General features: G+C 47.7%; 1 protein-coding gene across 1 annotated transcript in view; it reads right to left on the bottom strand.

Annotated features, from left to right (window-relative positions):
* Positions 1–818: 818 nt before the first annotated feature.
* The window catches only part of BTBD11 (BTB (POZ) domain containing 11), a 341,497-nt gene continuing 326,128 nt past the window's right edge, over positions 819–16,187 (bottom strand). Inside the window, exons 16-18 of the mRNA XM_011937042.1 lie at positions 10,781–10,849; positions 8,255–8,368; positions 819–2,951 (exon numbers count right to left, since the gene is read on the bottom strand). Of these exons, the coding sequence (XP_011792432.1) occupies positions 2,742–2,951; positions 8,255–8,368; positions 10,781–10,849 (393 nt within the window). The 3' untranslated portion in view covers positions 819–2,741. The remainder of the gene's footprint in view (positions 2,952–8,254; positions 8,369–10,780; positions 10,850–16,187) is intronic.

Genomic DNA, 16,187 nt, shown 5'->3' with positions numbered 1-16,187 from the left:
TGCCTACTCACCCTGAGGCCACACCGAGGGCGACACACAGTCAAAAATAAACCGACCTTCTGCTTTCCTGGCCTGACTCACAGTTCTGGCCCTGGCACTTGGTTGCTTCCTAGAGAAGGAACAGACCTGGATTGCCAAGCAGGCTTGAGCAGTCATTTCCGGGAGGTGGGGCGATGTGAGCGCTCTACCGGGCCTCACTGGCCCAGGTCTCCCAGGGCTGGCTGGGCCTCTCCCCCGACCTGCTTGTAGGCTTTTGTGGATTGGCCAGGGGGATTCATCTGCACACATGCCTGGGTTGGGCCCAGGCTGGGTCAGGAGCCACAGCAGAGCCCCTGGGGACTTCGTTTGACCTCAGCAATGATGACACCCAGGAAGAGAGCTGCCTGTCCCTCCATGACCCCCACCCCCATCCCATAATGCTGCCACCATCCCCTAGCATCAGCTCACGCTGGCCCTTGGTGGGGACCCACCGTGTGGAGATAACTTGTCTTTCTCATCCCCCTATCTTCAAAAAGTGTCATCCAGGCACATGAGTGACAGCCAGAACTCCACCCTCTGCAGGCGAGTCACTGCCTTACGCAGTGCTATGGCGGTGGCCCAGGTGGTGGCACCTGTAGCTTCTCTGCCTGATGTGAAAAAGATCACTAGGGCTTGGCTGCCACACCGCCAGCAACAGGAACATTTGTCTTTTATCTAGCGTCTTCATTTCCCTTGCCTTTTTCTGCGGGACCACATTGTCCAATCTCTTCACCGAGTGAAGTTCTGAGGCTTGAACTGTTGGGATAAAGAGCTCACTCAAACCACACACATGGTGCACGGCCTGGGAAAATCATTTCTTTTAATGACAGAGAAAGCACACCAAACGATAACAGAAGCCCCATTGGGAGTTGCCACTGTACAAATCAATGCCTGGAGGCCCTGAACTAGCATTAAGACATTCACAGGGAAGTCAGCTGAGGTTAAGGAAACATCCACGCAGCATCTCTGAGGATACAGAAGAGGAAGGAGGAAGGTGACAGCCGCGATGCACACGCTGTGTATCTGTAGCTTGGACTCTTCTTCAGGCAGTTCTTGTTTTCCTTCCACATTGGATGGTAGGGGCTGGGGGAGGTTTGCAAATGACCATGTGGAAGAGAGGCCTTGTGTATCAGCCTCGCAGAAGAGCCAATACTGTAGACAGATGTCACCCAGATGCTCCATGGGCCATGCCCATGAAGCGATGTTACGTTGGTCCTCTGAACAATGGTTCAGGGAGCTCGTACAACAGAAGAACAGTGGCTCCTACGCAATCTAGGGTCTGGCGCAACTTCCTGAAGGCATGCTAGGAAATAGGTTTATCAACAAAACTTGGCCATCCCCAAGGATAAAAGTCATTCTCCTAGTTTTTACTGCATGTATCTAGGTTTCAAATTAAAGAACGAGAAGAAAGGCCGCAACTGAAAAGTTATCTGGAATACTGTGGCACTTTACCAATCTCTTTTGCTTATAATATATGGCAGAGCCAACGAAACCCTGTTGATATAAACTTTCATTATAATAATCCTATACTGTACACTCTCAGAATACAGAAAGAATCCATCCTATCGTACATGTTTCATCTTTAAAAATAATCTAACATAGTCATACTCTCTGGCTAGTAACAAACTATTAACATCTTCTGAGAATACAGAGAAAACTCTGGGATTAATAGTAAATTCTCTGACGTGCTGCCCCCCTCCCCCCATTCCGCATCATCTATGAACACATTTCTGCAAAAGCATCCCCAGATCATCCATAACTAGGAAAAGAAATGGATATGTTGGTTTCACCAAATGGAGTTTTAGCTAGAAATGATGGAACATTTTTACGTTGGCAAAAATGAAGCACAAACGTAACATTTCACAGGTTCGGACCCATGCAAATGCATGTTATGTGGGGGTGTTTTATTCTCACCCCGAAACCACGATTAGCATGCAGATTGTTTTCAACTATTGAATTAGAGATACTTATTGGCAGTGCACCTCTTTTGTGTAATCATGATCACTAAGGCAAGATTATTTCAACTTGTTTAGAATATCAGCAGTATCTTATCAGATGCATGTTTACACAGTGTGGACCTGTGACTTACTATTTAAAAAAAAAAAAAGAAAGAAAAATCTCAAAACACAGATCCCTAAACACAATTTAGTTGAAAACGAACTGTTAAGCTTTTAGAAATATATTTTAAACTACAAGACTGCCCTGTTTTTGTTTTTTTTAAATGAACACTTTAAAAAGTTCCCACCCCTAAAAATTTGCCAAATTATTTCCTCATTATGGGTCACAGCCTCACCAATTTACTACCATGGTTGACGTTTGCTGAAGCACAGCTACCAAGGTCCTCAATGTGTAACACAATCTCTTCAGGGTCGGTACGGTGAAGTCCTCCAACTGTCAACCTGGAACCTGAGTGACCTTTGAAAGGCCTCAATCCATTCATTGGACAGTGGTCCCCGGCAGTGGGTGTTCAAAGGTCCTAGGGGTGCTTTCGGTTGGGGTTAACTTGGTTGTCCAGTTGCCCATTAAGCTCTGGACCCAGCTGATCTGATCTGCAGACCGGTGGAAAGTCCTTTGTTTTTCAACAGGAACACGTGGGAGCAGTAGAGGCAGCTCCTTGGCCCAGCCAAAAACAGGTGCCAGGTGGAATTTGTCTGTGTTTGTGTAAAGCCAATGCGGCAGGAGAACTGGAAGGTTCCCGGGAAGCATTCGCTGCACTGGGCATTTCAAACCACGGAACCTTTGGAAGATGACAAGTGGATGGACTGAATTCTGATGGCCAACGTCCTCTGTAAGTCCTGGAGCACATCCTGGCCGGTCCCTTCACCATTTTTGTCATACAGGAGCTGCTTGAATGCTTCGTTTTCAATGAGGACCATCATGTTTTTGAGAAAGTAGCCTTCGCAATATGCTGAGAGCTCCGTGACGCCAAGAAACTGTGGAGAGTGGAGAGGAAATGGGAGATGGTTATGCTTCTGAAAAGCACCTTTCAGATTATGCCTTCAGAGCTAATAATGGTGCACACCTGCTAAGGAAGACTGGCTGCAGAATGTCTCTGATTCCCCAGCACACACCCATGGGGTGTGACTTTGCAGCTCATCCTGTCAAAGGGCTGGAGTCCATTCCTCCATTCCTTGGCCTTGTGCCAATCAAATCACTTCTCTGGGCCTCAGTTTTCCAAGTTACAAAAGCAAGGGGTGGACTACAGGGGTATCGTGCCCTGCTGTGCCATTTAGGACAGGGATGCAGGTAGTAATTCTGTGGTCTCCAAGAGGATTATAAAGCTTGATGAAGTTTATCAGTGAGTGGGCTAGTTATCCCACAAATGTCTATATAGATGCACAAATCCTGGAACTGACAGAGATCTTAGCAATCCTTTCATTCTTTTTTTTTTTTTGAGACGGAGTTTCACTCTGTTGCCCAGGCTGGAGTGCAGTGGCATGATCTCGGCTCACTGCAACCTCCACCTCCAGGGTTCAAGTGATTCTTCTGCCTCAGCCTCCAAGGCGGGCCTCCCAAAGTGCTGGGATTACAGGCATGAGCCACTGCACCTGGCTTAGAAATCTTTTCATTCTTTCAACATGAATCCTGCTCTTAGAATCACAGAGTACAAGGCTTCCTGGTACAGGTGAGGGAACTGGGGCTCAGAGTTGCCAATCTGATTCTCAGGACACAGTGAACACTCCCCACCAGCACACCTGGCACTTGCTTTGTAGATTAGTGTCATTCAGCACATGTTAGTGGAAAATAAAAGCATAATATATACCTACATTGATAATATTTGATAGTTTTTATTGAATGGTGACTGTATATCAACCTCTGGCCTATCTCCACACAACTAGTTACTAACAGAACTGGGATTGGAGCTCTCATTCCCTAGACCAGTGGTTGGCAAACTATAGGCCTGAAGGCCAAATATGGCCCACCACTTGTTTTTATAAATAAAGTTTTATTGGAACACAGCCATGCCATACCATTCATTTACATATTCTTTGGCTGCTTTTTGCAAAATTGAGTAGGTACAAAGCCAACTGTGTGGTCTGGAGAGTTGAAAATATTATCTGGCCCTTGTCCTAGACTATAATTTTTTCAAGGGCAGAGGCCATGTCTAATTTTTTTTTTTTTTTTTTAGACAGAGCCTCACTCTGTGGCTCAGGCTGGAGTACGGTGGTGTGATCTCTGCTTACTGCAGCCTTGACCTCCAGGGCTCAGGTGGTCCTCCTGCCTCAGCCTTCTGAGTAGCTGGGACTAGAGGTGCATGCCAGCATGCCCAGCTATTTTTTTTTTTTTTTTATTTCTTTTTATAGAGATGGGGTTTCACTATGTTGCTCAGGCTGGTCTCAAACTCCTGGCCTTAAGTGATCCTCCCACCTCAGCCTTCCAAAGTGCTGGGATTACAGGCGTGAGCCACTGCGCCCGGCTCCTCTAATTTCGTATTATATTCTGATGAATACAGCTCCTAGGAAATACTGGCTACTCAATAAATACTAGCGAAAAAATCCTTTGGTTTCCAAACCTGTGTTCTTTCCATCATGATGCACTGTTGAGCTTAACCACAACAGCCGAGATTCAGTCTGATGAACCAGCTTGTTCTTTTTCTCAAGAGACATGCTGAAAGGGCCACAAGAAGCTCCAGGGCCTCTTTTCGTAACTGAATAGTTTGGTACAGGTTTACTAGGAAAAAAGAGATGGCTAAGCCATGCATTTGTGGAATGGGTTTCTCCTCTGTATAAAATTCCACGGCTGTCTCAAACGGTTAGATGTAATACAGAGGTAGCGTTGTGGAGGTCGTCATGGACATTTGGAATGTGGCTCTTAGCATCTAAACGCCTGTATTGCCTGGAGTTACAAATGCCAAGTGTTGGTTTCTTTCTTTACCACTCTTTTTCCTAAACTAGCCTCTATTTGCAGCACAATCTGCCAGTCATCAAATCCACATGGTGTGTGGCCGTTAGCGGACTGCAGCATCCACAGCACAGGGGAAGCAGTGCACAGAAAGGGCAGGGGGCGGCTGGCATTGCACTGCCCTCCAGGTGACTATCACGAAGGGCAGATATTTCTCTTGGAAACACTCCAGGTAGTGGCCTGGACGTCTGAGGCAGAGCTGGTGTCTGTAAAAGCCAAAGCCCTGTTTGCAAACGGTGTCTGTAGGTATATATATATGAAAGAGGCAGTTTCTCTGCCATAGGTGTTCTAAGCCTGTATTCCCAGCTGGGGCTCACATTGCATCAGGCGACATTATTAAATCACAAGATATGCTACAGAAGCTGCCTGCCAACAAACTTGATTAAAATGGGATTGTGAAACACAGGCCTCGCTGCCAAGGTGGTAGGCCACGGAAAAGCCACCGTGGATGTCAAGTTCACGGGGCAATTTGAGTGACCATGGTCGAGGAGGAGGGCAGAGGAGCACAAGGCTAATCAGGCTCTCTGCCTTGGTGCAGAGAAAGAGACCTCTCTTCTGCACAGTAATCAGTTTAAGAATGAAAAAAAATCTGCTTGTGTCCTGAGAAACTAGATTTTGGTATAATCCTCATTTAACTAGAACCCAAGTGTGTGTGTGTGTGTGTGTGTGTGTGTGTACAATGTAGACTGATTGTACTTTTTGATTTACAGATAGCCAATCAGAAAATCTTGAGTATCAAGGATTATTGAAAATATTTCCAATATTTATTAAGCCAGACAGTAAACACAGGGTTAAGAACCTATGCTTTGGAGTGAGACAAATCTGGGTTCAAAAGTCTCAGTACTACACTTCTGGGAATATACCCCAAATAACTGAAAGCACAAATTTGAGGCCAGTCATGGTGGCTCACATCTGTAATCCCAGCACTTTGGGAGGCTGAGGCTGGTGGATCACCTGAGGTCAGGAGTTCAAGGCCAGCCTGGCTAACATGGCAAGCATCTGTCTCTAATAAAAATACAAAAATTAGCCAGGCATGGTGGCACATGCTTGTGGTCCCAACTACTCAGGAGGCTGAGGCAGGAGAATCGTTTGAACCTGGGAGGCAAAGGTTACAGTGAACCGAGATCATGTCACTGTACTCCAGCCTGGGTGATAGAGTGAGACTGTGTCAAAAAAAAAAAAAAAAAAGGCAGGGATTTGAACAGATATTTGTACACCCATGTTCACAGCAACACAATATTGTTCACAATAACCAAAAAGTGGAAGCAACCAAAGTGTCTATTGATAGATGAATAAACAAAATATGGCATGTACATACAGTGAAATACTATTCATCCTTAAAGAAGAAATTCTGACGCATGCTACAATATGGATGAACCCTGAGGACGTTATGCTAAGTGAAATAAATCAGTCACAAAAAGACACATACTGTATGATTCCACTTATGTGACATCCCTTGAGTAGTCAGATTCATAGAGACAGGAAGTAGAATGCTGAATACCAGGGCCTGGGGGAGGGGAGGAATGAGGATTTGGTGTTTAAAGGGTATAGTATCAGTTTGGAAAGATGAAAAAATTCTATAGATGAATGGTAGTGATGGTTGCACAACAATCAAATGTACCTAATAACACTGAACTGTATACTTAAAAATGGTTCAAGTGGCAAATTCTATGTTATGTACATTTTACCATAATACAAAAATCTCATTACTAGCTGTGTGACCTTAAGCAAGCTACTTCACCTCTCTGTGCTTCAGTCTCCTTATGATGACATGGGACTAGTGTAGCATTTACCTAAAAGGGTTGTAGTGAAGATTAAAAAACAAGATGCAACAAGGCTCTTAGCACAGGTGCCTGCACATTAAAAGGGCTCACTGAATGCTGTCTTAAGCAAGTAGCATCTCACATGCAATCTGATTTTTCACAACAAGCAATAGGAGTGTCATTCACGTGCCCTGTCACTGTCCAGAGCTGTGTGTGATATGGGAGTCATGTGTACTGGGCTCCAGTTATATAAACAGGAAAATTTTGTTTTAAACTCCTAAAATAACTCTTCATCTTGGCTGGGTGCGGTGGCTCATGCCTGTAATCCCAGCTACTTGGGAGGCTCAGGCAGGAGAATTGCTTGAACCCAGGAGGAGGTTGCAGTGAGCCTAGATTGCACCATTGCACTTCAGCCTGGGCAATAAGAGTGAAACTCCATCTCATCAATCAATCAATCAATCAATCAATCAACCTAACTCCTCATCTTAACGGGTTTTATTGTTTCTTGCTGGAACTGTTAATGCCCCCTGTGCTCAGCACGTGGAACAAAATGCAGTGGTAGCTGAACAAAGTATTTTACTTCTCTTGGGCCCAGTCTCCCCACTGATGAAGTGAATTGGATGAAATCAGTGGTTCCTGAAAACTGGAGTGAAGACTGGCTTGAGGGCTGATGTCACTCTAGCAGCTTGTTAAATATAGATTTCTGGGCTCCCTGAGGGGATACTGCTGAGGTCGTCGGGGATGGGGGACTACACTGGCATTCCGAAAGCTCCCCCAGGTGGTTCTAATTCATAGCCAGGTGTTGGGTCCATCTGATTAAGCAGAGGCCAAAGACTTCAGCAGTGCTTACAGCCTGTTCTTGATCTTGGCCACATCTGAGCATCACCTGGGAAGCTTTGAAAGCTGCCTTTCTCCAGGTTCCACTCCCAGAGGCTGACTGATTAGTCTGTGATGGGTCCCAGGCATAGGAAGTTTAAGTGAGTCCCCAGGTGATTCTAACGTGCAGCTGGCATTGAGAACAATTCTGGAAGGGTGGTTCTCACCCCGAGCACACATTAGAATCAGCTGGAGCGCACGCAAAGCCACAGGTGGCTGGGTCCCCCTCAAGTGTCTGATTCAGTAGGTCTGGGGTACGGCCTGAAAATGTACCTTTCCGACAAGTTCCCTGATGCTGCTGGATTGGAGAACCACTGTTCTAGAATCTTAGAAGGTGTCCCTTAGATCGTCAGCAGAGACATCACCTGGGAGCTTGTCAGAAAAGCTGAACAGGGCCCATCCCAGTCTATGGAACCGGAGCCTGTGACATGAGTCATATGCACATGAGAGTTTGCGAAGCACTGTTTGAGAACTCTGTCTTTGAAACTTCTGGGCTCCTACTTTCCTTGTTCTGGGCGGGAGGTGGAAGGCATCTTTTCTACAGCAGGAAGCAGATCTTGGCAGAAGCCAGAGGCTTAGCCCTCAGAGAACTGGCCCAGCACCCACTCTCTACCCTACCTCTGTGTTTGCCAAGGAAAAGCCTCTCCGGCTTCAGCGCTCCTGTGTGCGCACTGCGCAAGAATGAGATTGATTACCTTGGCATGGTTGTAAATATCCACACAGTTGTCGGTATTGATGCTTTTCGCACAGATAATCTCACAGTGTCGCTGCAAAGCCTCCAGCTGGAAAAACTTAGCAGCAGACAGAAGCTAAAAACAACAAAAAGAGTGTTAGAGGCTGGGAGGTGGATGGAAAGGAGGTAACAGTAAGGAACCAGAGTGGTAAGACAGTCTTCATCCTCATCTTCCACAGCAGCATCAAGGGTGGGGGACAGAAAATGATGCACAAAGGTAACACTAGAGGAAGAGGACAAAGATAGGATTCCGTCGTGGGGGAAGATGGGGGAGGAGGGGAGGACTAAGCAAACTCAATTCATACCCATCACAGCAGGAGGTCAACCCAAAATGCCCAAAATTGTTATGTCCAGAAACAAGGGTGAAAATCAGGGTATTATCAGCAAGCTGGATATCGAGGTGGCTCACTCCCTCTGTTGTCTGGGTCTCCACTCAGATGTCGCCTCCTCAGAGGAGCCTCCCTCTACCCCATCTATCCTCCTTTCCTCCTTGCCCTGTCTCACTCCTCACAGTCACAGCACACCAGGTGTGACGTCATGTCTGCCTCCCTCACTAGAGTCCAGGAGGGCAGGGATCTGTGTCAGTTTTCATCACTGCTGTAACCTGGCCCTGAGCACAGTGCCGGCCTGGGAGATGCTCGACAGATGTGTGTTGAGAGAACAACATGCTTTGGGGAGGGGATGGAAGAGCTAAGAGCAAGAGTTCAAAGGACTGGTTTTGGGAATGAGGACTGGAGGGAGGGCAGGGTGGGCCCGGGCAGCTGCTTTGTATTCAAAACCCTTCTGTATGATTGAAATGATTTAAATGTATATTCCTTATTTTTAGTTAAAATTATTTTTATTTATTTTTATTTTTGTTAAGGCTAGACAAATGAAGCAGTGGGAGTGGAGAAGGAACACAGAAATTCATAACTGGTTGTGATCAATTTGTTGTAAACAGCCGGGTTCAGTGGCTCATGCCTGTAATCCCAACACTTTGGGAGGCTGAGGTCAGGAGTTCGAGACCATCTGGCCAACATAGTGAAACCCCGTCTCTACTAAAAACACAAAAAATTATCTGGGCGTGATGGCAGGTGCCTGTAATCCCAGCTACTCGGGAGGCTGAGGCAGGAGAATGGCGTGAACCCAGGAGGCGGAGGTTGCAGTGAGCTAAAATTGCACCACTGCACTCCAGCCTGGGGGCAGAGTGAGACTCTGTTTAAAAAAAAAAAAAAAATCAGTTGTAAACACCACCGCACTTTTGTTTACAAACGAGCCCACATCCTTGAGACTAAAAGCATCAGAGGAGTAGTCCAGGGAGACAAGAGAGTCACTGTGTCCATGTGTGTCTGCATTTGTGCATGTTTGGGTGGGGAGAGAGTTACCACGGAAGGTTTCACAGAGTAAGAAGAAAGGATAAGTGGGCCTGCAGTGAATACATAGTCCTAATCACAATCACTATGTGCCAGGCATTGTTCTAAGCACCTTAACAATTTTTTAAGATCCTCTAAAAAACCCAATGAGGTAGATAGTTATCCCCATTTTATAGGCGAGGAAGCTGAGGATTTGAGGTTAAATAACTTGTCCACAGTCACACAGCTCAGCAGCTCTAAAGCCTGGATTTAGACAAGTCTGGCACAGCATCCGTGTTGTAACCACTGTGTGAGGTCTGCTCTTGAACAGTTGATTGTGTCCTGACATCTCTCGTCAGCCAGGCACCCTAGACATCAGACAACTGACCGTGATCCTGACTCTTTTGCTGAGGATTAATTGGGGGTGATTTTTGGCTTCTGGTTCAAAGTTCCCAGTTTCGATTAGGAAAATGAACACGATTTCCACTTTTGGCAAGGAACAGGGGAAAATCTTGGCTTTGGACAAAATCGGGCAGAAACAAGTCTCCTGGATAGGCGGGTCTAGAACTGGTTGGATTACAAGAGGTGGACAAGGGGCGGGGGAGAGTGAAGGAAGCAGGTGTGGGCTGCCTGACTGTGGGATGCTCAGTCTGAGGAAAGCCCAGAGGAGATTATAATCTGCCCTCCACTTCTGCATCTTGGAAGAACAGACAGTGTTGTGATTTAAGGGATGTTTTTAGGGGATATATTTTTATAAGTGACAAGGGAGAAGACGTCATCTAGGGTATTTCCTGATGATATCACTATTAGAGCCTCAGCTGTAGCCTCAGACTTTTCAGTCAAATTCCTTCCCTTCCCTGCCCCCCTACCACCAATGCCAGTTAAAATTGGGTTTCACTCAGTGGCTACTGAAAGCAGTCAGGCAAGCAAGTGCACTAGCACCCCAGCGTTCCAGGGAAGGTCTCTGATGAAAAGCCCTTCCTGTCTGGGAGGACTGAGGAGTCAGGACGGAACAAGAGCCCCAAGTCTTCATCCAAATGAAAACCCAACACGGGTCCTTCCAGACACTTCCCTGCATGCTGGCGACCCGAGTTTACAGAGGTGCCACTCACCCAAGGGACTTGTGACAGCCACCACCACCACGATGGCTCCCTTACCTCCATGATCTCATTGTTCTTAATGAGCAGTGACTCTGGGCCACCGTAGTAGAGATACTGCATAACCAGCTGGAAGAAAGCACAGAGAACAGTGTCAATGGCAAAGACACATTAAAGCCATTCGGTGGATGTCCCAGCTCAGGCTTAGTTCCTGAAACCTCTAGGACATCCATTCCAAATGGTTGCCCATTTCCATGTCACCAGTGACCAAGAGCTCACTACCTTAAGGGGAAGAGACTGTCCATTTTGAACAGTTTCATCAGTCAGATATGAAACTTGCCTCCATATGGTTTCCCACCCCCAGTTCCATGCCCACCCCCAAGACCAAACTAAACAACCTTAAGCTACTGCTCCTCATGACAGCTTTTCCATGTATGCATGATAATCACGGGTTCCTCTCCCATCTCCCACCCCAGTTGTGCTGTGCGGAACTGCTGCACACGTGGTGTGGCTTGAAGAGCCTGCCCCAGAGGGTTGTTCCCTGCTAACATGGCCCAGTTTGACTCAAAGCCTCCTGTTGAAGTCCCAGAAGGTGACTCTGGGATGCCACAGGGCCATCTGCTCCTTATTACAATGTGCTGAGCTCCAAGGCAAAGCCATGAGGGGTCCAGGGTTTCTGTGTATCACTGATGATGTCAATGGCCCTAGCCTGGATGTTCTTTATTCATATGACTCACGATGCCCAAACAGCAGGCAAAGTTTCCAGAGCTTTGCAAACTGGTGTCCCTTGAATGGAATGGGGCCCATGGATGTATCTGACTTTGCTATCTTATCTCCTACGACAACTGGGTGTTAATTTTTTAGGTGGTTTGTCCCAGTCTCCTTCACTTCCTGTTGTCTTTGCGTGTGCATGTGGGGGTGGGGGGAGATGGAGTCTTGTTCTGTCGCCCAGGCTGGAGTGCAGTGGCACAATCTCGGCTCACTGCAACCTCCGCCTCCTGGGTTCAAGCAGTTCTCCTGCCTCAGCCTCCCAAGTAGCTAGGACTACAGGCGCCCACCACCACACCTGGCTAGTTTTCTGTATTTTAGTAGAGACCGGGTTTCACTGTGTTGCCCAGGCTGCTCTTGAACTACTGAGCTCAGGCAATCCACCCACCTCGGCCTCCCAAAGTGCTAGGATTACAGGTGTGAGCCACCACGCCTGGCCCCTATTGTCTTCTACCTGCATGCTTGACAAACTCACTTTACCTCCCTGGCTCTCAGGCAGCTGTGTGGGGCGAAATCTAGACTGGTTTCCTCCCTTTTTTGGGTACTTGTAAAATGAGCCTAGACTGGGCTGCCCTCAATGGTCCCTTCAGGCTGACAGTCTGTGACCACTATAGGACACCGACTAAGTGCAGTGAGCCTGGAGTTGGGCTGCCTCAGTTTCTGATCTGGCTCTGCCACTTAAAAGCTGTGGGACCTGAATTAAGTTAGGCTCTGTGTGTCTCAGTTTCCTATCTATGGAGTGGGGATAATGTTACCTTCCTCATGGAATTGTGATGAAGACTAAATGAGTCACTGCATAGAATAGGCCTAGCAGGGGCCTGGCACACAGCAAGCCCTCTGCAAATGTCAGCTCTTTAATTTTCTCTGAGACTGAAAAATCTTTTCCTTTGTTTCTGCTACATGCTGCCTTGTTCTCACCCAGGCCATCTGAAAGTCTTTGCGACTGGTCTCAGACTGCTTTTTGCATGTGTGTTTAAGTTATTTTAAAAATACTGTTTACAGCTTTATTGAAATTCTTATTTATCATTATTTTAGACAGGGTCTCATTCTGTTACTCAGGCTGGAGTGCAGAGGTGTGGTCACAGCTCACTGTAAGCTCAAACTTCCGGGCTCAAGCAATCCCCCCACCTCAGCCTCCCAAGTAGCTAGGACTACAGGCACGCACCACCGTGCCTGGCTAATATTTTAATTAATTTATTTTTGATTTGAGACAGGGTCTCACTCTGTCACCCAGGCTGGAGTGCAGTGGTGCTATCATAACTCACTGCAACCTCTGCCTCCCAGGCTCAAGCGATCCTTCCACTTCAGCCTCCTGAGTAGCTGGGACTACAGGTGTGCACCACCACACATGGCTAATTTTTGTATTTTTTGTAGAGACGGGATTTTGCTATGTTGCCCAGGCTGGTCTTGAACTCTTGAGTTCAAGTGATCAACCTGCCTTGGGCCTTCCAAAGCACTGGGATTACATGTGTGAGTCACCATGCCCGGCCAAAGGTTGCCTTTTATGCTTGGACCACTTGACCGCTTGCCTGCATCAGAACCTCCCACCCTCTCTTCTAGTCCTGTGCTTTTGCCCACACTGTTCCCTCTGCTAGGATGCCCTCCCCTTCTTCTGTCCACTGAGCTCTGCCCGCTCCTTCTGGATCTAGTCAGTGGTCATCTGCAGTGGAGCGGCTCCTCAGATCTCCACCCCACCGCAGGTCACATCAGGCAATCATGCACCATCCTCGATTGCAGTGTTGTTTCTCACTAGAGTCTGAGGGCACAACCAGGTCTTGCCCATCGCTGTATCCTAGTGCCTGGCACACAGCAAACAGCCTGCAGTGTGCACACCCTGCCCATAAACACGAATCCTCACTTCTCTGTGTTTGACTCTCCCACGTACTGACTTTGGGCTCTTGGGACCATCTGCTTGTTGCAGAGATGGTGGTGGCACCTGAGGATTTGTGAAATAACACAGCATTGTTTACCCTCCCCTCTCCCACCCTGATGGGTCATAAGCATTTAAAATACCAAGTCAGTAAATGTTGGAATTGGGCCTTACTAAAATCAATTTATTCGCCTAGAAGTTTCCATTTATAAAGGCTAAACAAATAACGATAAGAGCCATAATAATGACCGCCCTGAACATTTACAGAGCATTTCTCTAGCACGTGGTCTCATGTATTCCAGGTGGGGCTGCTGAATGGAAATGCTGCTCCTTAGTGGACGGAGATCCCGGGGCCAACGCCATTTAAATTGGGCTGGCCCGGGCCTCCTTCAAACTCTGCCGGCACAAGCCTTTCTGCAAGGGGGTGAAGCGAACACTTATTAGGCTAGCGGGTCTGTTCATGGAGTTGTTTTTCTTGGCAGTTGCCACCTGCATGAAGCAGGGATTCAAATGGCACCCACAGCCTCGCGGAGGCCCCCACTTCCAGGTGCAGCCTCAGCTGCGTCCAGCCCTTGCCGCCGGCGACTGATGCTAAACAGATTTGGGGGAGGAGACCCGAAGCAGGCTCATTTACTAAAATTCTTCTGTCAGCATGGACTGAAGTGAGCCGGCCCCTGGGAGCCTCCTGCTGGGTCGTATTCAGCCCTCCTTGGCCTATTTCAAGCCACAAATTAGGCTTTTCTTTTATGGGGAAAGGGCGGGAACATGGAAAAGTCCCCGGGGCCTGTTAAATCTTCCCTTCCCATTACAGTAACGTGAGTCTAATGTGGCCAGGAAACCTTCCCCAGTCAAAAGCAATTACAGGCCCCGGGATTCCTCCAGGGACTGCCTTTTCCCATGGAGGTCTCGTTCAGCGAGGCTGCTTGGCAAACATTTATCGAGCGCCTACTACGAGCCAAATTCTTATTACGGGAACCTCCCCAGTTAGTCCCAGGCTTCACAGTGTAAGCTCCCCCTTCATGAGCACTGGGGGAGCACACATTTTCCAGCTTCCAGCTCATGCTCCAGACGAATGGGCTGGAAGATTCTTTCCTCAGGGCTGGGTGAGTTTAGCGGGGGCCCCAGGTGCCCATAGAAGGGAAGTTAAGAGAACAGGTCTGGGAGTCAGCCAGGCCTGAGTTTGAACCTCAGCTCTGCTAGAAGCAGCAGTGGGAACCTGGGCCACTTACTCCGCCTCTCTGAGTGCGTGCCCTCATCCGTAAGGTGGGGATTATGGCTACCTCGCAGGGCAGCTGGAAGGATGAAATGAGGTGAGGGGCAGCAGTGGTTCTTAGAGACAGGTCCCAGAGCAGCAGCAGAAGCACCTGGGTTCGTGTTAGAAATGTGAATTCCGGGCTGGGCACAGTGGCTCACGCCTGTAATCCCAGCACTTTGGGAGGCCGAGGCGGGCAGATCACCTGAGGTCAGGAGTTCGAGACCAGCCTGGCCAACATGGAGAAACCTCGTCTCTACTAAAAACACAAAAAAGAATTAGTCAGGCGTGGTGGCAGGCGCCTGTTATCCCAGCTACTCAGGAGGCTGAGGCAGGAGAATCGCTTGAACCTGGGAGGCGGAGGTTGCAGTGAGACGAGATCACGCCATTGCACTCCAGCCTGGGCAACAACAGCAAACTCTTCTCAAAAAAAAAAAAAAAAAAAGTGAATCCTGACATGGTGCATATGCACCATGGAATATTATGCAGCCATAAAGAATGAGATCATGTCCTTGGTGACAACATGGATGGAGCTGGAGACCTGAACTTATCCATCTCATGCCTATAATCCAGCTTCATCCATGTACTGCATCCATGTTCTGACTTATAAGTGGGGGCCAAACATTGAGTACACATGGACACAAAGAAGGGAACAATAGCCACCAGGGCCTGCTCAAAGGTAGAGGGTGGGAGGAGGGTGCTATACTTATTACCTGGGTGACAAAATGATTGGAACACCGAACCCCCATGACACACAATTCACCTAACGAACTTGCACATGTGCCCCTGAAACTAAAGGTTAAAATGTGAATTTTCACACCTGAAGAATCAGAAACTTTGTTTGGGGTGGGGTCTAGGCATCTGCATTTTAAGACATTCTCTGTGTTTTAACAAGTACCCCACCCTTCTCCAGGTATTCTGAGAGCTGCTAATGTGTAAGAAATGCTGTAACTGAGAGCACAGGTTCTCCAACTTGGTTGCACTTTGGGATCCTGGGAGGAGGTGGGGGAGACCTCAAAATGCTGATGCCTGGGCTCCACCCCTAGATTCTGATTTAATTGCTCTGGTGTATGGACTGGGCATTGGGAATTGTCAAAGCTCCCAGGTGATTCTAGTGTGCCTCTGAGGTTCAGAACCACTGGCTTTGAGCCTTACACACAGTGCTCAAGACGTGAGAACTGTTCTTACTCTCAGCACATTCCCATTTAGAAAGGGTATTCTAGAACAATGTCCCCATGCTTTGCTACCAGGCAGGCTGGGTTCAAATCCTGGCTCTATCTCTGACTAGAACTAAGACTTTGGGCACATCATTTAACTTCTCTGGGCCTCAGTTTCTTCATCTATAAAAATGGGAATAATGCCACACGCAGTAGCTCATGCTTGTAATCCTAGCACTTTGGGAGGCCAACCAAGGTGGGTGAATTGGTTGAGCTCAGGAGTTCAAGACCAGCCTGGGCAACATGGCAAAGCCTCATCTCTATAAAAAGTACAAAAATTAGCTGGGTGTGATGAAATGCTTCTGTAGTCCCAGCTACTCAGGAGGCTGAGGTGGGAGGATGGCTTGAACCCAAGAGGTG

Source organism: Colobus angolensis, unplaced genomic scaffold, assembly GCF_000951035.1.
Source record: "Colobus angolensis palliatus isolate OR3802 unplaced genomic scaffold, Cang.pa_1.0 Scaffold10, whole genome shotgun sequence".
Taxonomy (NCBI): domain Eukaryota; kingdom Metazoa; phylum Chordata; class Mammalia; order Primates; family Cercopithecidae; genus Colobus; species Colobus angolensis.
The sequence above is the reverse complement of the archived record's forward strand: the minus strand, read 5'-3'. Positions and strand labels throughout refer to the sequence as shown.